Genomic DNA, 27465 nt, shown 5'->3' with positions numbered 1-27465 from the left:
GACACAATGTTACAGAAGATTTCTAATTCAAATAAATGCTGTTCTTTTGAACTGTCTATTTGTCAAAGAATCCTGAAAAAAATGAATGCATCATGGTTTCTACAAAAATATTAAGCAGCACAGCTGTTTTCATCATTATTAATAATAATAAATGTTTCTTGAGCACAAAATTAGCATATGATTTCTGTAGGATCATGTGACACTGAAGACTGGAGTAATGCAGCAATATTACTGTTTTTTGATCAAATAAATGCAGCCTCGGTGAGTACAAGAGACTTCTATCTTTTATGTTAAAAACATAAAAAAATATTACCGACCCCCAACTTTTGAACAGTAATGTGTTTGATTCATTAAAACGGTTCCCAACGCTATTCTCAAATCTATCGATCAGAAGACTCTGAATTTAGCTCACACGTCATGAGGACTCTTTTATGCTTCTTTATTGTGCCCACCAGACACAGCAGAAACACTGAATTTTGGGGAGTTGTGATTGGATGTGGAACATTGGTATGAATGTTGGTGGAGTGTTGACACATGGCATGTTTGTGAATATGTTCTGGAGACGAGTGCTTATCTGCCGGATGTTGAGTTGGAGCTGTTGGATATGGATGCAGTATAAAGCTTTGTGGTGAGTGGGCGGCTGGGATGGCACATGGAGGCATAGGCTGCCTGCAGGTGTGGCAAATAGCCTAATCCCAATTTAATCTGCTCACACTCTGTGTAAATACCTGATTAGAGAGTGACACACACATGCCAAGCATCCACAGCCCACAGCACTTTCATTTCTCTGTTTGAGTGTTTAGTTTATTGGTGCATCACTTAAGCACTATTGGGATGAGATTAGCTTTCTAAACAATGTTTGAGTTACAATTATTAAGGTAGGATGTCTATGATTCTGTGTACTGATTTGACAGGATTGGGATCTCCGGCTTTTATTAAGATGGGAGTATGTGAGTGTTAAGGAAGGTCATGTGCTCTGGATACATCCATCAAAAAAAAACAAAAAAAACACTGAAATAAACTTGTAGGGAAACATTGACAAATCTTATTGTGCTAAAATATTAGACATGTTCTAGTATGGTCTAGTAAACATAGCATGTTTTAGTAATTTTCCTTACACTTTTAATACATGTGAGTGTACACATCTTAATCATTATTTTTCAGATATTTAAAAAATACTTTTAAACTATTTTTGTACTTAATTTCATATTGTAATTATTACATTTTTAGGGGGAGTCACACCAGATGACATTTACAACCTTGCGTTTTACTAACCTTGTCTTGTCAAACAAAGGTCAAATTATCTGATATTTTAAGAGACTTATTCACCCTGACACATAGTCATGAGGGTCTGCAGGGGTCCTTTCTATAATATAATTTCCTGTTTTTTGTTCTGCATATTTATGCAACAAGAAAATTAGCTTTAGTTACAGTATTCGACAAAAGGTCAAAATAAATTTGTAGAATTATTATTAAAAAATAAATAAACAATGCGCCACAATCACAGACTGGACGAGATCAGATTTCTCAGAGGATGTCTGATTTGAAAACCATTGTGTAAATTTTAGCTGTGTAAAGAAAAACAACAACAACAATAATTATGTTGATATGGACTGGATTAAAACCACAAAGTACATCTGTAAAAAACACAAATTTATTTGAGCTCCTGATCACGGAAAACCAGTCTTATGTGGATAGGGCTGTATTTGATAAACACTCTCATGTTTGCATATCCATAGAGGGATTGAAATGACTCGGGATCGCACAGAGATGGATTTATCTGATGAGGACTGTTATCTCTGAGAATCCGGTGTCATATGTTAGATGCAGACATCCATGTTCCAGAGAAGCCAGACACCACAGGCAATTGTCTGTGTGTCTTCGAGTGGCCATATGTTGCACGTCCTTGTGTCGTTGCTTAAGGGAGATGCTCCCCTAGAGATGAGAGGTTATTGTAGTTTGAAATGAATCCCTCATTCCTCCCCCTTCCCATCATGCTCCATCCCCCTTAGCTTCACTCACTCAGTCATTCTCATGGGATCGAGAGCAAAAAACATAGGAGTCTTGATCAAACAGGTAGCCGCCACCAAATGCTGTCAGATGGCTTCGGTTTCGCCCCCGGTCCTCTAAAAAAAGTTTATAAAAATAAAAATAGAAAACAGACCGCTTCGGTTGCCGAGCCCCTTTCATCTGCCTCCAGATGTGGTTTAATTTACTGCGACTTGGCTAATTATGGTAATTAAGGATTAATTACTGTTAATTACTTTCGCATAAACTCATCACCAGTCAAAGAGCGAAGCCTTATGAATTGTGCCACGCGTGCAAATACACACCACAGGGACCTCGGCGAGTGTGCAGGGGCTCCCTTTACATGCTGTCGCTCATATAGAGACCCTGTTTAGGGCCATAAAAGAGCGAGGTTACTGCTCTCACACGTTCACCTCTGCTCTTAACCCCACCTGCACAGATGAGCATCAAAGTACAGTCACGCTCAGTCCGGCTATGTTGTTATTTTTAAAGACAAATCACTCACTTGAAGTTGCTTTTTTGACAATATTTATTTAGATTTAAATAGTCAAACCCAAAATGAAACATCTGTCATTATTCACGTATGTTTTTAGAAACCTTTAAGACTTTCTTTCATTCATGAAAAACTAATGGAGATGTTATGAAAAATGTTCATAATGCTCTTTTCCATACAATGAAAATGAATAGTAACCTTGACTGTCATGCAAGATTTTCAAGTTACATTTTCTGGATAACATTTCAGTCGGTTCCTCTTAGGGGTGCACGATAAAAAACAATTAAATCACAATATAGCTTAGTACAATTATCAAATCTCAAAGAAAAAAATCTCTAAATATATATGCCCTGCAGGTTTCCAAGTAAAGTGCAGCACTGTGTTCATTTACTTGCATTTATTTGGAAAAACCACTTCAATAAAAGCTATATGGTTCAATGTTTGAAAATACAGTAAGTGATAAATAAGACATAAATGCAGTAGTATTAAATTATTTCTTAATTGGTTTAAGTTTTTATTTAATAATAATCATGATAAAAATCATTATTAGTGTTTTATTGTTCATATTGAATGGGTCAAAAACAGTGGGAACAGGGAACACTTTATGGTTATTTAAAAAAGGTTGGAATTGGTTCTTGAAAAAAAAAGGTTGGAATTGGGAAAATTCTTTCCCAATTCTTTCAGCCATAGAAGGGTGGTTTGCACTCACAAATAGTAAATTCCAATTAAACAATAGTTACTATTGTTTATATATATATATATATATATATATATATATATATATATATATATATATATATATATATATATATAGTTTACAATAAATTATATAAATAGTTACACTCCAAGTAAAATGTAATTTTTCAGCTTTTAAAATAATCTTTATTGTCTATGCAAGTTTACTTCCCTACTAAAACATCCCACTATTTCAAGCATGATTGACTATTTACATAAAAAGATTTTCAGATTTTTGCGGAATTTTCTGTAATTTGCAGATAATTACAGATTTTCCCCTATTGCAATATAGGGTATATCGCAATTTTTTTTTTTTTTCTAATCTCGCGCAGTCCCAGTTCCTCTCATAAAGCTGTTAGAAAACTTGAAAAAGAACAGACTCGTCATATGGGCTACTTTTATGTCGCTTTTATGGTGCTATTTTGTCATCTTTGGTCCCCATCCACTTTCACTGTAAGGAAAAGAGCAGCATGAACATTCTTCAAAACATCTTCTTTTGTGTTCTACAGAAGAAAGAAAGTCATAATACTTTAGAACAAAATAAGATGGATTGTGAGAACATTACAATCCCTTCAAGGCTATATTCACTGCTTTGTGTGTGTCAGCCTTCAAGTATAACTCTGCAGGTATTTATTCGAGGAGAAAGATGACTTGATTTCCTTGGTGGTTGATTGTTACAGAGAAATTCCTCTCTAACATGCAATCCTCATAAAGAAAGCAATATACAGAGAGCTGGCGGAATCCCCAAGGAGCAGAGATTAAGTCATACGCACCTCTCCCTTTAGTAAACAGGCACCACACGCATGCAAGGGATGACAGAGAGGAAACCATTCCGCTCCAGCTCGATTAGATTAGCAAAATTCACTGGGAGAGGAGGAGGGGGACAGAGACAAGCGTGCATAATTAATTCTGACTTTGATCACTGTCGCTGTCTTTCAAAGGGATCATTTCCCATCTCTAGCTCTTTAAGAGACAGACATTATAGAGTAACTCTGGAAACTCAATACGTGTCTGTTAGAAGCCAATGCAAAGTGTCAAAGTGGAGGGTTATTGACAAACTGCCAAAATCTGTGTGAACTTTTGTTCAGGTGTTATATATGGTTTGTATGTCATACAACGTGAACTAAATTAGCCGTTCTCATGTATTCTTGTCTCTGTGATCTGTCCTGGCAACATACCCAAGCGAAAGATATCTAATTTTGCCCAAAGGCTATAAAAACTCAGCTAGCTTAACGCACCAAGCTGAAGTCTGATTAGATCTAGCGAGGTTCGTTTCCGAAGCACCTTAAAAGACAGGACTTTGATAGCCTGAGGACACCTTGTGTCGCCTGTTTTGAATAACAAATTATTTTAATGAAGGTCTTTAAGTAGAAGTGCGTAGCTCTAAATTGTCTTGTGGTGTGCACCAGACTGCCTGGTGGAGGCTTGCTAATGCTAATCACAGTTATTAGCTGTAGCTTGGGGGCCAGTGGTGTCCCAGCTCTCCGCTCTCCTCCCAACCCGTCTCGCTGACCATCGTACGCAGGGAAGGGGGAAGGGGGGCAAGACAGGGAACAACGGGAGCCACCAAAGCTGCGTAATGTAACGCCTGTCATCTCAGCTCCCACCAGCTGTCATCACGCAATATATACTCCAGTTCATTTTTTTAATTGACACCGTACTTTACCATTCCATTTCAGTTCTTTCCCCTCCTCCTCTGCATCTTCAGTGTTCATTCTGTCACCCTCTGATTCCTTGAGCCTTTCTGTCATTATTTTGGAGAGTCCACCTATAAGACGTCAATTTTGACTTAAATTAACTCTTTGTTGTAACTCTAAACCAAAACGCAAGTTAATGTTGCATACAGGACCAGCGAAACATTTTTCTTTGTGTTGTGGGATGAGATTTTCAGCTTGTGACAGTAACACAAAATGAAATCGATTGGCAAAACATAGTCCGAATCCCTGCATCACAAACAAAGAGTGAAGAACAGAGCTGTGCTGAATGACTGTGGATGTTATTATTATGCTGCCTGTAACATTGATAGTATCTCTCTCTCTCTATCTCTTTCTGTCTCTCTCACTGTATTCAGGCTGTGTAATGAATGACGGCAATGTTACATTAGCATGTCGCTGTCCCTCTTTTGGTCTCACAGACGAGTTGGTGACAGGCCCACCATGACACAGACAAGAAAGAGAAAGTCAGAAATAGAGAAAATCTGAACAGATGGCCCATGAGATTTATAACGTTTTGAAGCTTTGCACACTATTAAGCAATAAATAATTGACAACGGGTCATTGAATTATTAGAGAAATAATACACACCAGAGGTGGTAATGCGGTCACGACACAAAGTGGTTGTTTGTGTATTTTACCATGGTTTAGTTTCCACCAAAGTACCAAAGCAATAGTTGTTGAATGTACAATAAATGTTGGTATCTTGATATAGGCCTATATAAAGCTGTGCGATTAATCGTAATTGATTTTTGATTTCGGCTTCCAATGATTATGAAAACAAGATAATCGAGGTTAAACGATTGTTGTGCCGCTGCCGCATTCCATCCAACGCACCTTCTTTTCTTTCACAGTGTGCTTTCATTCCTCAAGCCAAAACTCGCTAAACTGCGGGATGTGTTTGATATTAAACAGTGTTATTAAAAGCGCATTAAGCCGCAAAAGAGACACTGTTCCTCAGGCCGCTTTATGTGTATGCGCTCCAAGTCGGAATCGAACGTGGATAAGCAAATGGGCTTCGGATACACGTCTAAACACAGAAATTGTCAAAATGGGTGTTTGGAGAGTATTCACGTAAACACAGTGGGCTATGTCTTAAGTAAATGTACACAGCTGAGAAAGAAAACGCGTGTGTAACAGTATAATGGATCCTGCTGAAGCCTGTAATTACTGATAATATTTAATTTCTGTAATTACTGATAATCAAACAACAAATGACAGGAAATCACTCACTGATCTTGACTGAATAACTTAAGTAGCTTTAAACAGGATGAATCTATATTTAATGTATACAGTAAGACTATGCAGTGTTATTTTACATTTGATTATTCAGTTTGTTGTTGTTAGTACATCTTCCTGAAAAACTTAAAACATTGTTGATTTAATTTGTATTTTCATTCTGTTGTATTTATTTGTCCATTTTTTTGTAATTAGTTTCTTTGTTCTTATTGTATTGCTGACTGTTTACTTGCCTTGTGTAATTACTCTGATGACATTTACTTGTTACCTTAGTATTCGTTTTTGCTGAAGTATCAATAATTGGGAAATTTGTATTGATATTTAAAATTACTCATATCATGGAATAAGACTTTGATCATATAACCCACCAATAATCGTGTTAAATAATCGGGATTTTAATATTGACCAAAAATAATCGTAATCATGATTTTTGCCATAACCGAGCAGCCAAAGGCCTATATATATTTTAACCGTTGTGACCATAGTTTACAAAAGCTGTTGTACATTGCTTAATGGTGAGGGTTTTACTTGCCTTGCCAAAAGTTCCACTGGCCCCACCACAAAAAATTAACAACAATAGCTGTGGACGCAAACTTTATCAGTGTGCATTTTGATATCAAACAATATTAGTTTTGTTATATTATCATTCTAGGTAGGCCGATTTGCCAGGTAAACACTTTTTTTTGGGGTACACCATTATTTAAAAAAACAAACAAAAACATAATACATTCATACATAATATAATTGTCACACTACTGCAAGGATGAAGAGACAGAGAATGGCGTTAACAGGTTTTATTTTAGACACTGTATGCAACTCCTGAATACAGGAATGAGCTTCGAGATCCACACAGGGAACACAGGGAGAAGACTTGAACTTGAGTCCGTCTTGTAGATACTGGAAATAGCTGACCACTGGAATACTGATAGAGATCCGCGAATTCCACTGTAGAACACAGAGAGGCGGTTTGGAGAATCCCGGGGAACCACCGCACACAGAGGCTGCTTGGAATATACACACACACTGGGAGGTTAGTGTAGAAGGACAATACTTGCGTAGATATATTGATGATACTGGAACCAGACCGAAGGGTTTAGGAACCGGAGAGTCACTGGCATCAAAAGACGAGACCTGACAATGAGCTGTAGACTGACTGGGGTTTATATGCAGAGCTGGCGTGGTGAGTGAAGTGATGAGGGTGCAGGTGAGGTGAATCAGAATTCCGGTGATTGCGATCGGGACCAGGTGTGTTGGGTTGAAGCTGGCTGGGGTGTGTCGTTGGGTGAATCCGTGACAATAATACATGCATAATGTATTTTAGAAAAAAAACTAATATTGTATTGACCATAACATTAAAATTATTATTGGCTGTCAATATCGGCCAATATATATATATATATATATATATGTGTACACATCCCTGTTTAGGCTAAAATGAGGGTTACAGTGGTCCTTTTATTTTTGTAAGGATATGTCATAACACTTGCCTATTGATATTAAATTGTTCGAATGAAAGAAGGTTTAACTTTATAATTTGTATGGTATATTCTAGCCAAGGCGTGTGTGAAGCATCGGCAAAGTGTGGTGTAGTGAGGTGCTTTACATGCTTGTTGGCTGACTGCATGAGTCTGCTTGGAGATCTCAGGTCTCACATTACCGTATTGACTGCATCTGGAGAGGCTCCAGGGCCCAGCGCTGGCTGCCAGTGCCAGTCCAGGAAGGTAAACTTTCATCATCCTTGTCAGGGCCATCACAAGCGCCTTGTTTGACCATACATCTTCCTAATTGTGACAGAATACTTCAACATCATCAATTAAACATGCTTTCATTTAAGACGCTCACAGGGAGTTGAGGCCAGGGAGGGGGCTGGGCAGTACGAAAACACAGCACACCGGGACAGCTTGTTTGCATATTTTTGTTTTTCCTTTCTTTTTTTGTTTTGACTGGTTGGGTTTGTGGTCGTGTCTCTGTCTAGTTTTTTTTATGGGATCGGGGTTACGTTCATGTAAACACCAAATGACAAAATGAAGTGATTTGTAAGAGGCTTTCACAACAAGACAGTATGTTCAATGCATCAGAATGTTCCCCTGTCATCCGTATATTATTTATCTTGTGTGTGTGTACATTCGTTCCGGTGCAATTAACACAATTTAATGTCATTGATAGGGCCTCCTTCATTCACAGATTAATTATAGATGAGGACAGAGAGAGGTGGGAATTGTCTCCTGTCACCGTTCAATTAAAACATGCCAGAGAGGGACGATTGCTTAATCTCTGGCTTTACATAGTCAAGCTAGACACATCGCTGTAATCTCGCTCAGAAACAAATAAACTTTGCCCCACTGACTATGCGTGTGGTTTTATCTTCTAGTAGAATTAAGTAAATGCATTTTCTAAATTAAATTAATCTATCTTAAATTAAGATGCATTAAATTGATCAAAAGTGACAGTAAAAGATTTCAATTTAATCTTGATAATAATATTTTTTTCCTTAGCATGAAATTAGCATATTTAATAAATATACCTTATTGCTTTTTTAGCTTGTAGTACAACTTTTAGCAACGCTGAACATTTCAGCAAAATTGTTCAGACATTCTTCTCCAAGGAGGTTTTACAGAGAACTAAAGAGCCACGAGTCTGCTGTGTGCCATATGTCTGTCTTTCTGATACAAAATCAGGCCAAATCCTCCTGTCTCAACAGTAATCCATTCCACTCTTTGACTCCCAACTTAATTCCCTGAAGTTGATACCAGCCTTGGTTTAGAAATTGAAAAGATAAACCCCCTGACTAAACCTAGCTCGAAGCCCCTGACTGCGTAAACGCCTTGTTTCGCCTAAACGAAACACTTTTTATTGCTCCAAAGGAGGATTACAAGACTGTTCAACCTTGTGATCGAGCATACATTTGAAAAAGATTACAATTTCAAAAACATGAGGAAGATGTGAGTTTTGACAGGATTATGACAGGGAATACCAGACCCGCTAGGCCTTGTTGTAGAAGTGAGGAGAGTGAAATTAGGTCTTTTAGGTGCTATCAGGTGCGTGGGTTCTAGATTTGGCAAATCAGCTGTGAAAAGGGAAACGACTGCTTGAAGGGTGAAAAGTCTCCAAAAGTGAAACCGTCCATTAGAGACTTCTAAAAACTGCTGAAGTTCATAATGCTAAATAACGTAAGATGGGGTAACATGTCCCTCCTACCTCAAAATGTCAGTAAATTTCATCTGAACACATTAATTAAATGGTTATGCTCTTATTTATTTTGGCATGTCATCAGAAAATGTAAAATTTTGTTGTTTTTTGAGGATTAATATCTTGGTGAACTGGTGAATTTTTATATTTATATTTTTTTGTTGGGGACTTAGTTGTAATACTTTGATTGCTTGCTTGCTTGATTGATTGATTGATTGATTGCTTGATTGATTGATTGACATTTGGAGCCTCAGAAATATGAAATATGGCAGAAGCTCTCTATGACTAGTGTTGTTACTATGATTAGTCATTTATGATTAGTTATTTTTCTTTTATCTTTTGTAAGTTTTTTTGTGGTATTTTTTTTTTACCCAAATTAAATAAACTACAAAATAAGATGCATGCGATCATTTTAAAAATCACGTTACAGCTGGAACACACCTCAATAGTGTGGCTGTAATCTAATAATTTATATATTTTCCCCTAATATATTGATTGATACATCATTATTTTATACATGCTAAACTCCTATCTTATATGTTCTTATTTATTAGTGAAAACACATTGCCACACACAGCAGCTAAATTTGAATGTCAATTTCCCTTTTAGTACTTATTTTACAATTCTTCCTATTCTGTAAGTAAACAGTTCAGTAATTTACGGGAATGTCAACCGCATTCTACAAACGAATTAACTCCTGAAAAATCCAGGTAGTGACAACCACATTCACAAAAATTATACACAGTGTGTACGGAACCGAACTGAACAACTAGTTGTTAATGGCGTAGTTTAATGTGCATTAGAAATGTTTTTTTATCTTTATGTGCTGTGCAAGAAATCACAGGGAAAGCGGTATGAGTCTTGACTCATTTGTTTTGGCAGATCTAGCTAGAAAAACAACGAACAAGAACAAGCCAACAATAAACCGAAATAAATCCAAATGTTTTATGCTGAAAATAAGACCAAAAATATTGCGAACACATACCCGCTTACTTTAATAACTCCGTAAACTCGATAGCTTTATGAGCCAAGCATAACTCTTTCCCCGACATTGACGTAAATTTCCTGCTTTCTGTGTGTTCACTGTTATACGGTAAGGGGCGCTATTACGCAACTTCTGAAAGAGTACTGAATCTCTTGATCAAAACAGGTGAAGAAGAAGCAGAAACAAGCGATATCACGTTATATGCATATTTAAAATAATCAACCATCGTCAACATTAAACAGCATAACAAATCAAACTAATGTTATTGAATGTAATGTCGATCCAGGATGAGCTGTTGATGGACTCGATCTACTCCATCTATGTTTTGATCATCGTTCTGAATCCGATCCAGACGTAGTCTTTGACAAACGTGATTTTTTTCAAAATGTTTTTTTTTTTATGAAACTTACCCACATTCAAGTGTTGATAAAAAAGTATGCATTAAGCTAGAATAAAATGTTTTTTGTTTAATGTTTTTTTTTTTAAAGCAAAGTGTCTGTTCTTTATTTTGATGTATTGCATATTCAGATATTCATACAACAAATTTGACCATGGGCCATGAACATTTTGTGAAAATTATCAGAAATGCTGGCAGTGGCTGGCAACTTAAAAAAAGAGTTAAACAACAAGCCCGAAAACGCTTATAATGAGTGGACATTGCAACACTGCAAGAGAGCGCTCTGTGAAGCAGCCTTTCTAAGTATAAGCAAAACACTCTGTCGACTGTGCTGTTGTTAAAATTGCTGAACTTAACAAGTCCTTTGTCGTTGTAATATTTCTTTGATCAGAATAGCGGATACCAAACACTCAAGACGGCAGAACGTCAGTATGTACGTAGCTGTAGTTCTTAAGGGGGTCGTCTTACTCCATCTTCCCCTACAGAGAGAGAAAGAAAGAGAGAATGATCTGCTCCTCAGAAAACTGCTAATGTTTGTCTGCGGGTGGTTGAGTTCAGCTCAGTTCACATAAGCAGCGCACTGGGCACGGACCACACACACACACACACACACACACACCCACGCACACAGGGCCGGCAGCATTACGGCCTAATCGATTGCCATGCCATTACTGAATCAAAATAAATAAAGTGCATTGCATCGGTTTGGGGTAATTAAGCAACAGCAAAGTGAATTGTATGATTATCCGCATTCGTTGTATTTATTTAATATATTTCATGCATTTAATTGTGCACTGGAGGATATGGTTGGAATGAATAAATCATTATTTGCCTCATTAGATTTCCTCTCCAGATGAACGTTGCACACTTCTGGGCCTGGGTTTCTTTAGTCAATGCCGTACACCAGTCACGTTCCACTGTTGCTGTCTCTTTCTATTATAAAGGCATAAAAGACTTGCTCTTTCTCTCTGGTTTTGAGCTATTGATATACACTCGTGTTTTTTTATTCGCTGTGAAATATTTGGGTGGGCAGACAGTTGAGACGAGCCTGAAGTTGGACACATGCCGCTGAAGGACACGCTAAAGAAGCAGGATGTTTGCTGTACTGCCTGCATTCTCTGGAGAAATCTGACCTCGCTCAACCCATGCCCTGACCTCTTGACCTCTGACGGCCCCTGACATTTGCAGTGGGAGTGAGCTGATTGGAAGAGGCTGGGCTGATTGGGTTCGGGTTGTGGAAACAGATCACCCTCCGCTGTCATCTTCAGAATGCTGTCACAGGGACGTTTGCATTGGCTCTTCTGCACTACATTGCAACAGCAGCAGACATTGGTTGTTTTTGCAGGTTTGCTCTGGGTTCGGGCCAAATTTTGAATATATGTAAGTTTGAACTCGTGAATACATAGAAAAACAATGCTTAATCGAAATAAAAAACAATAATTCCATATAGTTGGAATAGTGTATGCTTTTAAAAAGCAGGGGAAATGCTTCCTATATCTTTTGTTTTGAATGTTATAGGCTGTATTTACACACAATCTCTTTTTTGAACACTAGGTTCTTTTTTTTCTCTCTTGCTGTTCAAAGGCTGTATGTATTTGATAAAAAATACAGTAAAAACTAGGGATGCACGATATATCGGCCACTATAACTGTATCGATATAGATATACTGTATGTTCATTTTTAATGTTATCGTTATCGGCCTGATAAGAAAATGTGGCCAATATATTAAATAAATAATGGATTATTTCCTTCAGCTGAAACACTTCAGATGCACACTGTTCGCCATGATGGTTTTGAGTTGCTTGAAATATGAAATATAGTTTAGTGCAACATGTGCTGTCATACAGGCTACATGAAATTGTAATGAGAACATTACAATTGTGTGCTTGGGACATGGCTTTTAATGGTGAGACTAATCAGGCTCTCAAAAATTATATAAAAATTTGGATTCAGATTTATCGGCCAAGATATTGATTATCAGCTTTCAAAAATAAAGCATTATTGGTTATTGTTATTGGCCAACATTTTCAGTAAAAAGTGTAATATTGTGAAATATTAATACAATTTAAAATAACTTTAAAAATATTGTTTCTACATTCTTTGATGAATAGAAAGTTAAAAAAACAGCAAAATGAAATCATTTGTGACATTATAACTGCCTTTAGTTTACTGTCATTATTTTATCAAATTAATGCACCCTTTCTGAATAGAATTATGTTTTTTTTTATTTGAGATCTTAATTTTGAACAGTAGTGTAGTGATACAGTGTTTGGTCACCACTTGACGTCCACTGTTAATGTAACCAAGACAGAACTGTTGCTTTATATAAAGAGTATTGGTTTTATTTACATGTAACATTGTTTACCGCTGTGGATCTTTATCGTCAAGCTGTTCTTCTTGCTAAATGTTTGGATGGTTGTTTGTGAGATTATTTGTAAATCAGGATTTGTGTGCTGTGTCAGGTTGCTCTTTGTTGAATCAATGGCTGGTGCAGGTTCTGTCTGCTGTCGGTCTGCCGTCCCTGAACAGAACAGAAGGAGAGACATCTAGTGGCATACAAAGATACAACAGTTTATCATGGTCTAATATCACCGCACAAACACAGCATCAACTCCTCTGAGAGACCTTATAATATCTTCTTTTCTTAGTTTAGTAATAACCTGACCCACACAGAATCATAAACATCCTCCACTCTTTGCATGTTTGTTTCTTGCTAATTTGATCATACTTTCTCCTAACAGAGTCTTACTCCTAGCTCTGTTTAACATATTTTACCAAATTATTTTTACCATATTTTACATTTAAATCAGGATGATTAAGGTCTTTGGAATAATTGGACCCGTACTGGAGTTAAATGTTGTAGTAATGTAGATGTTCATTCATGCACTGAGTACCTATGTAACACAGCCAATATAAACAGTGATACTGTACACGTGTATCACTAAAATCAGAGAGATTCAAAGAGTAGAGATGCATTGTATATTGACTTAAGTTGGAAAAAGGAAAGATGTCCAAAGAACTTGACAGTTTTATGAAAATAAAGAAAAATGTAGCAGTGTGGTGGGTAATAATCTTAGTAATAATTTTGTATAATGCTTTTAATAATAATAATTTAATGATTTTACTCCTCACTTGGTAAATATCACAAGATCCAGAACCAAAAATGAGCTCTGATATAATAATTTATTCTAAATTATAGTGCAAATCAATGAAATGATGGTTTTATTATCTCATGCCCTGCCAAAATCAGTGTATAGTACCAAAAAAATTTATCACAAAGAAGAGAGCAATTAAAATGAAGGCCATATATCATTTTTCAAGCTCCATGAAAACTCATAAGGAGACAATGAGATGTTATTATGTTGATTTTATTGCAGACATTTACTTTAACTTGACATTTATGGAGATCACTCATATTAAAGTTTTACACTAAACCCCATTCTCTGAACCAAGGCCTAAACTCATTTGTCAAATAAATCATTATTTCCGTAAAACAAGGTTTAATGTGGACAAAGACCTCAGTCTGGATCGAACATGAAGACATAATGCTGAGGCACAATGAATCTCTCATTAACATTGATTTTGCAGTTGCAAAACATTGTACATAGAGTGTACTGTAACATGCTTTTCATTTAGAGTTTTATTTGACCTTTTGGCCTTTTGCATTTCAACTACTGTATTTTCACAGTATGCAAGTGCTGAATATACAGACATTCAATAGTTTACAATATTCAATACAATGCTATACTTGCAGTACATACAGTATACTATTTATTCACCTTAGTTGGAATTACTATACTTTTTTTACATAATTACAGATTTTGTTTACTGTATATGGTATACTTAATTTCTTGAACCTCATGCTTTGGATGCTGTGTTCTCCATGTTTTATGTAGTGTCTAATGAATGACCTGTAGTGTTAATATATTGACTGGTGTGTATATAATCTTATACACTTAAAGCATTGTTTGATTTCGAGTGCAGGTGAAATGGTTTTGAGACGATTGTTTGGTTTTGCCACAAGAGTTTTGTTAATGTAGTTCGAAGATTTGGTTTTGTGTTTAAAATGGGTGAAGCTGAAGGTTTCAAGAAATGTGTCTCAGCAGTTGTGAAAACCTGTATACATTACATATTTATGTGCTTCTCATTTTTGAGTCAAGTCACCTTTATTTATATAGCGCTTTTTACAATACAGATTGTTTCATACTGGCTTTACGGGGATAACAGGAAAATACTTCAACAAAGTTTGTTTTGGCAGCTCTAAAAGAAAGTAGTGTCATTGTCCAGCTTAAGTTCAGTGTTGATTCATTTCCATTGTAAAAATCATTAGTTATTAATTTAGTACATTTATCTAAACAGCAGCTCTGGAGAAAACAATGATGTCATGGTCCAGGTCCGTTCTCATGTAATTCTCATACAATGGTGTCAATGCAGGCAGATCAATAATATTAAGACCTCCTTATGTTGTATTGAGAAATTACAAATCTTAGCTTAACTAAGTTAATCAGAAATGACCTCTATATGGTTATAAACAGTATAATATATCAGAAGATTTTCCATTAAGAGGCTTTCAGAATTTCTTTGATGGCGACTTAAGGCTGTTTTTGCAGTTGAGCCTACAAAAATGATTCAAGTTTTTATCCTCTCTTTCGTTCTTGACAGTACTCAGTATCCGTGGAGCTCAGGAGGAGGAGCCACCAGATGCTCAACTCATGCGATTGGACAACATGCTGCTTGCCGAGGGCGTGTCCGGTCCCGAGAAAGGAGGCGGGTCGGCTGCAGCTGCCGCCGCTGCTGCTGCAACAGGTGGTGCCGGGTCCGATAACTCGGCCGAACACTCAGACTACCGGGCCAAGCTGACTCAGATCCGTCAGATCTACCACACAGAATTGGAGAAGTATGAGCAGGTGAGAGAACAGAGTCTGGAGTAAAACAAAGTCTCCTAGATCTGACCTATGTAAATTCAAATGTTTCAAAAACAAAACGCTGTAGGCCTTAGCACACACCCAAAAAAAGAAAAGAAAAAAAAAAGACACATACTCTTCTCAGGATAGGATATTTGTCTAGGAGAGCAGCTCCTGTAGTTATGCTAACACGCCCTCCTGTGCATGTTCAGGCGTGTAATGAGTTCACCACCCATGTGATGAACCTGCTGAGGGAGCAGTCTCGCACTCGGCCCATCTCCCCCAAAGAGATCGAGCGCATGGTGAACATCATCCATCGCAAGTTCAGCTCCATCCAGATGCAGCTCAAGCAGAGCACCTGCGAGGCGGTTATGATCCTGCGCTCCCGCTTCCTCGACGCCAGGTCTGTATGAGTGTATACGTGTGTTTGTGGGTGGAAGTATCTCATACATATTATGAGATATAAAACATCACAATTTTATGAGTATCTCACACAGCAGGTTCAAAATGTGAAGGACTTTCTAAACACTAGCTTTGAATCAAGCTGGCTTTGCTCTTTCCCATTCTCATTCTCTCTTTCACCTTCTCGCTTTCTCTCTCTCTTTCTTTCTGTTCTGTCATTTACCATAAGACGAAAAAGGAGAAACTTCAATAAGCAGGCCACAGAGATCCTGAACGAATACTTCTACTCCCACCTAAGCAACCCTTACCCCAGCGAGGAGGCCAAGGAGGAGCTGGCAAAGAAATGCTCCATTACAGTCTCACAGGTGAGACTCCCCAACCTTCACCTCATATAGTGACACAGAATACATTGAATGCTTAGACATTTGTAGTACAAAGAAACTTAAGAGCTCTTAACTAACATTAAAGTTGAATTCTGATTTAACCATTAATTCTTGTTTTCTCAGGTATCCAACTGGTTTGGAAATAAGAGAATCAGATACAAGAAAAATATTGGAAAATTCCAAGAAGAAGCCAACATGTACGCTGCCAGAACCGCCGCTACCGCAACCAACGTCTCCACCCACGGCAGCCAAGCCAACTCGCCTTCCACACCAAATTCAGCTGGTGAGTATTGCAGTAAATCCACACACAAACAACAGATGTGCTTGTTTTTCATTAGTCTTCAACAGGTTTTTAGAATGTGGTGCAGAAATGCCAACTTTAATTTCACCAGCTGGCAAAAAAGAAGTTCACCATGTTAATGTTTTTAATATTCCACAATTGCCTACCTTCAATACACTTCCTCTACTGTAGCGTTACCATAATCCCTCTCTGAAGGAGATCCAAATCCTCCTTTTCTTTATCTACATCAGCAGCTTGACCTGTAGCACAGCTCATACAAAACTCTTGCTTTTCAATACGGAACATGTATCTTCTACTAATCTCTGCTTACTATTTCTCCCTTTTTTTACAAAAAAATTTGCCAGTTGGACTTAACAGTTATTTGCCTAAAATTTTATTTTGCTTTATCTGGATTCTGGGACGAATGCACCTAAGGTATTAGTCGGCTCGGTCACTGTTGTCTGGTTGACCTCCTGGATGTCATTATGAAGAGATGGTCAAGCCTTTTGTCATATAGCCTTGAAGTGATTAGAGGTCCATGTACATTTGATTAGTACCCTGCGGCTTTTAAAGCGGAAATTAAGTTAAGCTCTGCTCTCTCTTAAACATCTAGGGCATCTTGCGTTGTCTCCTCCATTAAAAGACAAATAGCATTCTTTGATTCCTTGTGTGACTCAATTAGCACATCCTGAATGACTTGGCTGTGGCCGTGGACAGTAACTGTACTGTCCATCTTAGAAATCACTGTAGTAGTATTAATAATCCCTTCTTTACCCATTGTTGTTCTTGAAACACTTTAATAGCTTTTTTGTGCTAAGGTAAAGGTGCGGTCACATTAGCAAAATTTCTGTGAAATGTCTATTGTCATAATGTTTTGATGGTTTTAGAGGATTTGGGTATTGGCCAACCAGTTAAAGACCAGCATGACCAGGCTGAGAACAGTAAACAACCTTAGGCAGGATCAGCAGGACTGTTCCAAAACCTAGTAGGCTTCCTTGCTGTCTACTTTCTATATAGACAGCATCCTAATTAAAAAGGAACCTGATTTAGAATGTTCTCTAGCATTCAAAAATTTAGTGCGTATTTGAAGCGCACTGGAGACTGGACTAGACAATTGATTTAAGGCTGGGCGATAAATCAATATAAATAAATAAACCCACAATATTACTGACGATAAACCATTGAGTAATTTTCTATTTTTAGCCAACATCTAGAAGATCAGGTGTGTATCGCTAAAAGAATGTGTATTTTGTGTGTTTGTGTGAATGAGTGGCACAATTTCATCTACTACACATACTCAAGCACATGAGATGCACACTGTTTTGATCTAATTTTCTCATTTTTAATTTGAGAAAAGATATTGTCAAATACACACTGAAATTCAAAGATCATCGGGACAATCTGCCAAAATAAAAGTTCTTTAACAATTTGTGACAGTAATATATTATTATTGTATATTAAAATGTACTTCTCAAAGCAATAATAATAATTATATATTTTTCCTTATATAATATATAATCCCATAATATCACACAACCAAGATATTTTTTCCATCCATGTGTTATTCAAAAAATATACAAGTTCTTTTGTGCTGCACTAATTAATTGTAATATTTTGATTACATTCTAAAATATTAATTAAATTGTTAAGGTGTTATGAATTCATTTCCCTAGACTCCTTTTTTTTTACATAAACGTGTATCATAAATCACAAAATCAGAATACAGAACACAAAATTGGACACAGAATATCGAGGGGGAGGGGGGGGGGGGTAAATAAAATAGATTTTTAAATGAATAGCTATAGCTTACTCTGTGTAGTTTATGAACAAAACAAATTATGTTTACATCCATTCTCAAGGTCTGACAAACACTTGGAATGCATTTCCTTCCTCGGTGGTTTGAAATGAATACTGTGATAAATACTGATATTCAATATGGAAGAATATTGTGATAATATTTTTGGCCATATCGCCCGGCCCTAAATTGATTCCAACAGAGTTAATTGGCATGTTGCTAAGCTAACAGAAATATTAGGTACTTTTAGATACTGAATGAATTTTAAATCGATTAATATTAATCATTATTTCTCTCGAGCTTGGATCTGGCATTTGGAACAAAGACTGTGTGTTTTTTTTATCATATAACCCTCACTTAAATTAACAGCTCTGCACTACTAACCCTCCTTACTTCAGTCTTACTGTTGCATGACTGTTTCTTGTCTTTATCTATCCCTATCTTTCTCTCTCTCTCTGCCTCTCTTCTTCTTAGGTTCCGCTGGCTCTTTTAATATGAACTCCGGGGACTTGTTCATGAATGTGCAGTCTCTGAATGGAGACTCATACCAGGGGGCCCAAGTGGGGGCCAACGTTCAGTCACAGGTAGGGAGTAGTGCTGAGAGAAAGGGCAGATGACCGTAACTAATTTCATTCAATTACACCTAATCACACATTGTGCTGTCGTAATGGTGGTCCTTATTACCCAGCTCACAAAATCACGTCACGGCTATGGTTTGCCCAGTGGGCCTGGAACCATTAGTACTCCAATTATTTTGTTATATTTATTGAATTTATAACAAAGAAACCTTTGGAAAGTGCTTCTGCCTTTTTGTGGGGTACTTTTGTTAATTAAGCTTTGCTTTTCGCCAAACCCCTTTTGCCAGCAAGCACATGCTGTTCCTGAAATCTAATTATTTGTTCTTGTGTTAGCCAATATTTTCAAGGGAACTCTCTTCGTTAGTACCGAATGACATGTCTCTGTCATAACTGATAAAATAGTCAACATCTTGTTATATATCCTTGTCACAACAAAGTTCATCTCTCAGCTCCAGCCCACTCATCTTTTTGTCCGACGCGTGTAGATTTCTGCTCAGTCGTGGCTGACATGACGGTCCTCCTGACCTTGAGAACAGACTGGGGTTACAGTTTGCCTCCAGCAGTCGTACACTGCTTCGTGGCCATTGTCAACTTCCAAATGAATAGACCATCAACGACAGTCTTGGAAACAATACAGCTCTTGTCAGCGGGATTGCACATCTGTCATGCTGTCACGTCCGCCACCGTGGCTGCCTGACCTTGCCCGGCACGCTTGCATCCAAACACGGGGTGCTTCAGTTTGTCCCCTTTTGAGATGTTCTTAATGTTTTCCTTCCATAAGGAAGCAACTTCTCTGAAGGCTTCTGAAATCAGTTCATGTGCTGCAAAAATTACATGAGAGACATTTCACGTGAGGTTATTTAGTGTGTTTCGATATAACTGATCAAAATATAAAATGTATAATTATATATATACAGTATATATATGTATATGTGTTTGTGTGTGTGTGTGTGTGTGTGTGTGTTTAATTAGGGCTGTCAAGCTATTCAAATTTTGCAATGTAATTTTGTAAATTTTGTAATTAATGTCCCGAATCGCATAAAAAAAATCAAACATTACAAAAAGTAGCTTAAGAAATTTTATTCAACATAGAATTTACAGGTAATAAAGGTTTATTACAAACGTTTATGTGTAACGTTTATATTGCACATACATTTTAAGGCTAGCTGTGGCTTTACAGGATTTTTTGTTTTGCAAATTTGAGATAAAAAAAAAAACAATAACAAAACACACAATATTGTGTTTAACATATAACACAATATGATCTTCTTATTTATTGAACTGTTGTATAATATCAATATCACATGAGGCTGGGTGGGTGCATTAAAGGCATTATTTCCATAACTAATTAAATGAATGCCTAAATCAGCACCCCTAGTTTTAATATATACTAATTATAAATAAAATCACACATTCACATTATTTGTCAATTACATTGTAAACATGGGTTTATTTTATCATCTGTTCTGGAACAAATTGCGTCCTTTGTTTGATATCTGCAGCACAAACATTTCATTCAACATTTGATGACCTTTCCAGTTGCCAATATCCTTTTGATATCAGGGTGACCTTTTCTCAGCACAAACGTCTTTGTTTTGTATAGGTATTGTCTGACCCTGTCTTTTGTTTGTGTTGTGTTCTTCTGTCTGCAGGTGGATACTCTTCGCCATGTTATCAGTCAGACAGGCGGATACAGTGAAAGCCTCGCTGCCAGTCAGATATACAGTCCACAGGGCATCAATGTAAGTCCATGCTTAGCCTCTTCAATTTGATCTTCTCTTCTTTTGCTCTTATAACTGATTCTCAAGAACAGTGCCATCAGCTTGATATTAAATTCGGGGTTTTACAAGTAAAGCCCTGTTTTAAGATCGTTTCTGATGAAATCGAACGGTAAAGATTAAAATTTGGACAAATGCTGCTGTCCCGAGAATTTTAGGTTTTTGTGTTAGCACCAGCAATGGTCAGCAAATACAATGGTTTCATAGGTGCATTGGAACAATGATTCATATAAACGCATTAAACTTTAGTTTACAAAGACGTGAAACTCACCGAGTGGTCTGGGGTGTTCACTGATATGCTCAAGCAAAAATCGCTGCAAAAGAAGCTTATAATGTAACGTTTAACTTAATTTTTTTTTTGAAATTACGCTTTTTTTAAAGCCTAATAAATGTAAAAAATTAGAGCTTTTAATTATGCTGTAATGATGAATGCCTATAATTAATGGCTAAAATTGAGATTTTATTTATTTATTTTATACACACAGTGATTCTGGCCTTCTTTTATAAAAAAAGATGCAATTAAACAAGTATTTAAAATACTATATATTAATTTCTAATTTTTTTAGTTTCTATATTAATTTGGATATTACATGTGAAATTATTAAAAATATTATTAATTATTCAAAATATATTGAAAATTTGAATGGTAGGTGCAATTAATTGCAATTAATTACAGAAAAATGATTAGTTTTTTTTTTAAATCAATTGACAAGATATATTCATATCTGGTATATAAATACTCTCACATTCATTATTGTAATATTTGATTATAATATTTTGGTAACACTGCTTACCTCTAGCTGCTCTAGCTTGTCTGTTGCCATATTGATTAGTGGTGCCAGTGGCAAATATGCACACCAAGGCGACCGTAAATCATAAATGATCAGTGTCAGTGTTACCATGGCTCCTTCAGCCACATAAATACCAACAACATCAAAGAAGCCCAGATGCAGGTGCTTTTCTGACCATCAAACTCATTGAAAGCTTTCGATTGTGTCCTCCACCACAGCTCGAAGCGCACATTAAAAGAATTGTGTTAACCAGAAGAGACGAGCAGCTCCAACCATCAGTTTTGTACTGGGGGAGGAGTATTTAAGAGAGAGGGAGAGAGAGAGAACGAGAATACAAGCGGCAGAGGCCAGCATGTAAAATCCACAGCGACAAGCCGTGTCGCCAGCAGAGGAAATTGATCAGACAGTCTCAAGGGAGGGCTGAGTAGAGATTTGGGACAGCAATCCAAGTGCATTGGTCATATCACACATCTGCCACCTTAACAGCACTGACAGGGAGCCAGCAAAGTGTGAGGAGGGGAAAAAAAAGGAAAAAAAGACAAACACACTAACATGGTCTCTCTAGATAGCTGGCTTGAAGCAAAGCCGAGTGTGTCCTGTGGAAGTGACCCAGCGCTTTTGTGGCAAACTCACAGGATATTTTTTATAGTACAATGACCTCGTTTATTCCAAAAGATCAAGGAATTTTTTTTTTTTCAATTCACAACCCCTTTAAAATGTTGAACCGTATTAAGGTAAAAATATTAAATTGATGCAGTCATTTCTAATACATATTTATAAATGTCAACTTAATTGATTTCATGTTCGTTTCAATAATTAAATCAACATTATTTTATACATGAACACCATAAATTAAAACAAAAGAAGAAAGCAGCATCCTGAACATTTGCATTGTAACGCTGTGATAATGTAGCCAGAGAAAGTGTCTCAATCTTAAATATTTAAGACAGGATTCACTGTCTTAAATAACATGATGTTTTTCCTTCTCCACCCAGATAAGTTATTCTCCTTTTTTCCGGTTGTGAATAATGACGGCCTGAGACATAAAGCGTTTATGTGGGGGAGCATTCCTCTCGCCCATGCGCTGTAATTACGCCTTTGAAATAGACATGGGGTGTCACCAAAGCTGAAGATTTGAAAAGTTTTTTTCTCTCCTCGCTCTGCTCTTTCTTTTTTTGATTACAGACTGCCTCTATCTAAAATAACAGGCTGGGAAAATAAGAGGCTGCCAAAGCCCATTTCTAGTCCTTTTTCTGATGGCATGGAAATTGCTATTAATGCCCCAAATGCTCTTTAGGCAACCTGTCTCCCGGACATGAAATGGCCTCCATTTTAGGTGCCCATTATACTTTCATTCCTTTAGCCAATGTGATAATTTGCAATAATTGATTCCTCCATCATCTGTCTTTTGAAAATCGTGTTCTGGAAATGACTCGCTATGACTCATAATATGCAGCATAATATCGTTCCTTTTTACTGCCTCACTTTGTGATTCACTTTCTGCAAAAGTGTGTTTATAGTGAGGGGATTCATTATAGTCACCCTTGTTTCGGTTTCGTTTAGCATACGTCTTTTCATTCGGATGAGCATTGTGTTTAGAAATGTACACTTCATCATTTAGTTTTTTTGCTTTTTCCTCATGAAAGGCGAACGGCGGCTGGCAAGACGCCCCGACACCCTCCTCAGTGACCTCGCCCACGGAAGGACCCGGGAGTGTCCATTCCGACACCTCCAACTGATCAGCAACATCCATCCACAAAAACACGTGGGATCTTCAGACTGCTCTCGCTAAAGATCCAGCGATCCACCCTCCGCAGATTCGGATTAACGTCCCACATGGTCATACACAATCATGCCATACCACCATGGAACATTTGGGATACTTTACAAGATTTTAGAAAACAATTATGAATTTGAAAATTTTAAAAAAGAAAAGAAAAAAAAAGATGTGTTTGTACAGTTTTCACAGTGTCTTTTAGGTGGCACAGGGCGACTAACTAACCTGTGACTGTTTCAGTCTTATGAGGCTATTGTTTATGATGGAACAACCAGTCGTTGTGTTTCAATTTAAATGCTTCATTCTACCTCTCAGCAAAAAAAGAAAAAAAAAAGAAGAGAAAACAACAGTCTTGGTTTTCTAAAAAAAATATAACAGATACCACTTGATATTGTGCTTGGGAGGAAGCTCTCCTTATCGGTACGATCAATTATTATTGCCTCTTATGTTCGTTCAATAGTGATATATTGACTATTTGTTTTTTGTTTGTTTTGTTTATTTTCAAAAGATCCTCTCAATTCATCTGTATTAATGTATTTCCTTTGACAATTTTTGCCCTATAAAAACAGATTTTTCTTATAAATCTGTGTATAAAACGTGAAAGAGGATATGTGGAGGTCACTCCATTGACCAGTTGAAAGCTGATTATCATGTTTTCCCCATAAAACCATCAAAAGCTGTCCATTAGATAAAGGTAAATGCTTACTTTTATCGTAGAGAGCGGTCCATACAACTCTGTCGTCGTAGATTTCATTTGGAGTCATTTCCTCACTCTGTTTGTTTTTGAGGACACCGTCTGCGAGTCGATGAAAATATAACTGATTCCGGAAATGGCGGAAGCATCAAGTCATTATGGTCTATAATGACATTTCCTCCCCGCTTTCACTTCAGATTGCTTTCAAACGCTCCCTTATTCCCTTTCTCCCTTAAGTGAAGGAATTTGACTTAAAGAGCAATATATTTGTTTGGTTTATACAAACAGGTGTCCTTTTCTACCCCAAATCATGGACAAAAACAAGCACTAATGCTCTTTATCATTTTATTAGTTTTAGTATGCTCCCTTTTTAAAATGATCATTGCTTATTATGTTCAGTTGACTAGCAAAAACCTTAAGGATTTCATCAAAAGGCCACGCCATAACAAATGCTATCCTGGCGTCTTGATCATTTCCCTGTAATTTCAAGTATGAGAGCCAACTGTGAGTGTACAGTTTTAGAAACAAGCTATGTACATTTATAATTACAGCTGAGTGTTGCTGGTAACCAAAATCCGTTGTGTAAACAATGTAAAAGAATATGAAATATCATGCTCATAGCTGTTTAAACATATTGAGCTTTTCTCAGTTTTCTGTAGCATTTGTAAGGAAGTCAGAAAAACATGTCTTTTGGCCAATTTGTATTGCTGAAGCAACTGTTTCCATTGTGAAATCATGACTGATGTAGCACTTCTGCCTAATTGAAAAAAATAAATGATCTTGAAAAATTCAATACCTAACTAATTTTTGTTGAAAATATATCCCTGTCTGTCAGGGCTCCGGGTAATGAAGTTTGTTTTGCAGTACATTGAATCAGAATCCATTTAAATGGGGAAGTCATTAAGTTAATAAGATTTGGACATTTTGACGGTCACTCTTAGCTGTTGATGCAGGTAAAGTGCCGTACAACCATTCAGTCTATATGGACCCTTTTGCCCCCGAATCCAGAAACCAGTTCAGCGGCTTCTGAACAAGTTCCAAAACCCTGACGTGACGTGAAGGCAGTCGATCATCTCTGCTCTGATGTGTATGTATCACTAATATGACTCCAGTTTCCAATAGCATATATCCCCTCGTTGATTTGGGCTCTCTAACACGTGTTCTACCAAAAACATTGCCAAAAAAGAAGAAGCTCCACCTCTTTAATGGATTTTTTGGGGGAAATGTTTGGGAATGTTCTTATCTATTCACTATCAAAACCAAAAATGTAAAAAAATTGAAATAACTTATGTATGTATAAGAAACAGAAATATGTGACCGATATTTCATTGCCTTTGCCTTCAATAATGGCTTTGATGATTCTTTTTTTTTCTTTTGTTTCTTGTTTCTAGCTTTTGTTTAGCTCTCATTCTCAAGACATTCATATATTTTTTTGTAATAGTTTGAAGATAATCATGCTAATCCATATGGAAATTCAAACATCTGTTATTTGAATGACATACTTTTGACATAAGAACACAAATTCTAGTTTGCTGATGGTTGCCATTGTGAAAATGTATATATATTTTGTGAAATAGACTTGACCACACCTGCTATAAATGCATTATTAGACTTCACGATTATGTACCATATGAAGCATTGAAGTCCAGACCATTGTGTTTGGGTTTCCGCCATAATTCCCACAAACTTTGTCTCAAAATTGACATGATTATCATCAATAAATGTTGTATTGCTCACTGAACAGTATTGATACACATCAGTATGTATTTTGTGAGATTCTCTGTTTTGGTGTTATTTTTTATAAAGGTTTTACAGGGTTTAAGGCTTTTCTTGTTCTCCAACTTATGTTTAGGGACCATTTAAGTACAGTAAAGGAAATATGGATTCACAGTGTATTACACCTGGCATTAGTCAACTCAATCCACGACTTAGATTTTGCACATTCCTTGTCCAATATCACATCTTTTCATAGCCTGATATTTAAATTCAGCCCGCAACAAATTATCCCATTTTACTTTGTTGCATGTGTTTTGCTTACAATAAAATACTGCAGTGTTTTAAGTAAATCCTGATGTATTTTTTTTTTCCATAAGGTTTTTTACTATTTATTTATTGTCTGCAAATATACACTACTGTTCAAAAATGCTTTAAGGCTTCCTTTATTTGATCAAAATACAGTAAAATCAGTTACTTACAATTATTACAATTCTTAAAAAAATATTGTAATTCAAAAATAACTTTTATAATTGAATAGATGTTTAATGTAATTTATTGATGCAAAGCTGAATTTGCAGCATCATTACTCCAGTTTCAGTGTCACATGATCCTTCAGAAATCATTCTAATATGCTGATTTGCTGCTCAAGAAACATTTCTTACTTATATCAATGTTAGAAACAGTTGTGCTGGTTAATATTTTTTTGTAGGAGCTGTGATAGATTTTTTTACAATCAGGATTCTTTAATGAATAGAAAGTGCAAAAGAAAAGCATTTATTTGAAAAAGAAAACTTTTGTAACATAAATGTCTTTACTGTCACTTTGGATCAATTTAATGCATTTGTGGTCAAGTCACCTTTATTTATATAGCGCTTTTTACAATACACATTGTTTCAAAGCAGCTTTGACAGAGATAACAGGAAAATAATGTTGTAATAGTATTGTTAAATACAGATTTAAATGTCCCCAACTAAGCGAGAAAGGCGAAGAAAGGCGAAAAGGCGACAGTGGTAAGGAACCAAAATTCCATCAGGTGACAGAATGGAGAGAAAAAAAAAAACGTGGGAGAACCCAGGCATTTGTGGTGAATAAAAGTATTAAATACTTTACAAAACAAAAACAAAATTGTGAATGGTAGTGTAACCATATAAGGTAAAAACAGATGTTTTTACAAATATTTCAAGAATGAAGATAAATATGTTGTTTGAGATAGAAAGTACCATAATAAATTCGAAGGATACTTTGTGGCTTTTAAAGTGTGTGTAATGAATCAGATTTTTGGCACAAAAATAACTTTAAAAAGTTTTAAATAAAACAAAAACTGGTGATTGATATCCATTTTTAAAAAGTATTTTAAATGATTATTATTACCCCCCCCCCCCCCCCCCAAAAAAAAAAGAAATACAATTTAAATTAGATTATTTTATGATTACTCAAATCATAATTTATTCTGATTCATAACAATTAACATTTTTGCCAAACCACTTTGTGCTGTGGAGACACATAAACACATAGATGGTTGTTGCAGTAAATAATCAACATCTTTATTTGACTGATTTGTGACTCTGTGGTTCCATTCCTAAACACA

General features: G+C 36.4%; 1 protein-coding gene across 2 annotated transcripts in view; it reads left to right on the top strand.

The window, feature by feature from the left end:
• The window catches only part of pbx1a (pre-B-cell leukemia homeobox 1a), a 66126-nt gene extending 39899 nt beyond the window's left edge, over positions 1 to 26227 (top strand). The window contains exons 3-9 of one of the 2 annotated variants that reach the window (XM_077221245.1): positions 15442 to 15686; positions 15896 to 16086; positions 16315 to 16450; positions 16592 to 16751; positions 19018 to 19127; positions 20774 to 20863; positions 23337 to 26227. In XM_077221245.1, the coding sequence (XP_077077360.1) occupies positions 15442 to 15686; positions 15896 to 16086; positions 16315 to 16450; positions 16592 to 16751; positions 19018 to 19127; positions 20774 to 20863; positions 23337 to 23429 (1025 nt within the window). In that variant the 3' untranslated portion in view covers positions 23430 to 26227. The remainder of the gene's footprint in view (positions 1 to 15441; positions 15687 to 15895; positions 16087 to 16314; positions 16451 to 16591; positions 16752 to 19017; positions 19128 to 20773; positions 20864 to 23336) is intronic. The other variant, XM_077221246.1, reaches the window with a different exon arrangement.
• Positions 26228 to 27465: the final 1238 nt, after the last annotated feature.

Source organism: Siphateles boraxobius, unplaced genomic scaffold (genome assembly GCF_051911475.1).
Source record: "Siphateles boraxobius isolate OS27281-9 unplaced genomic scaffold, OSU_SipBor_1 1, whole genome shotgun sequence".
NCBI lineage: Eukaryota > Metazoa > Chordata > Actinopteri > Cypriniformes > Leuciscidae > Siphateles > Siphateles boraxobius.
The sequence above is the reverse complement of the archived record's forward strand: the minus strand, read 5'-3'. Positions and strand labels throughout refer to the sequence as shown.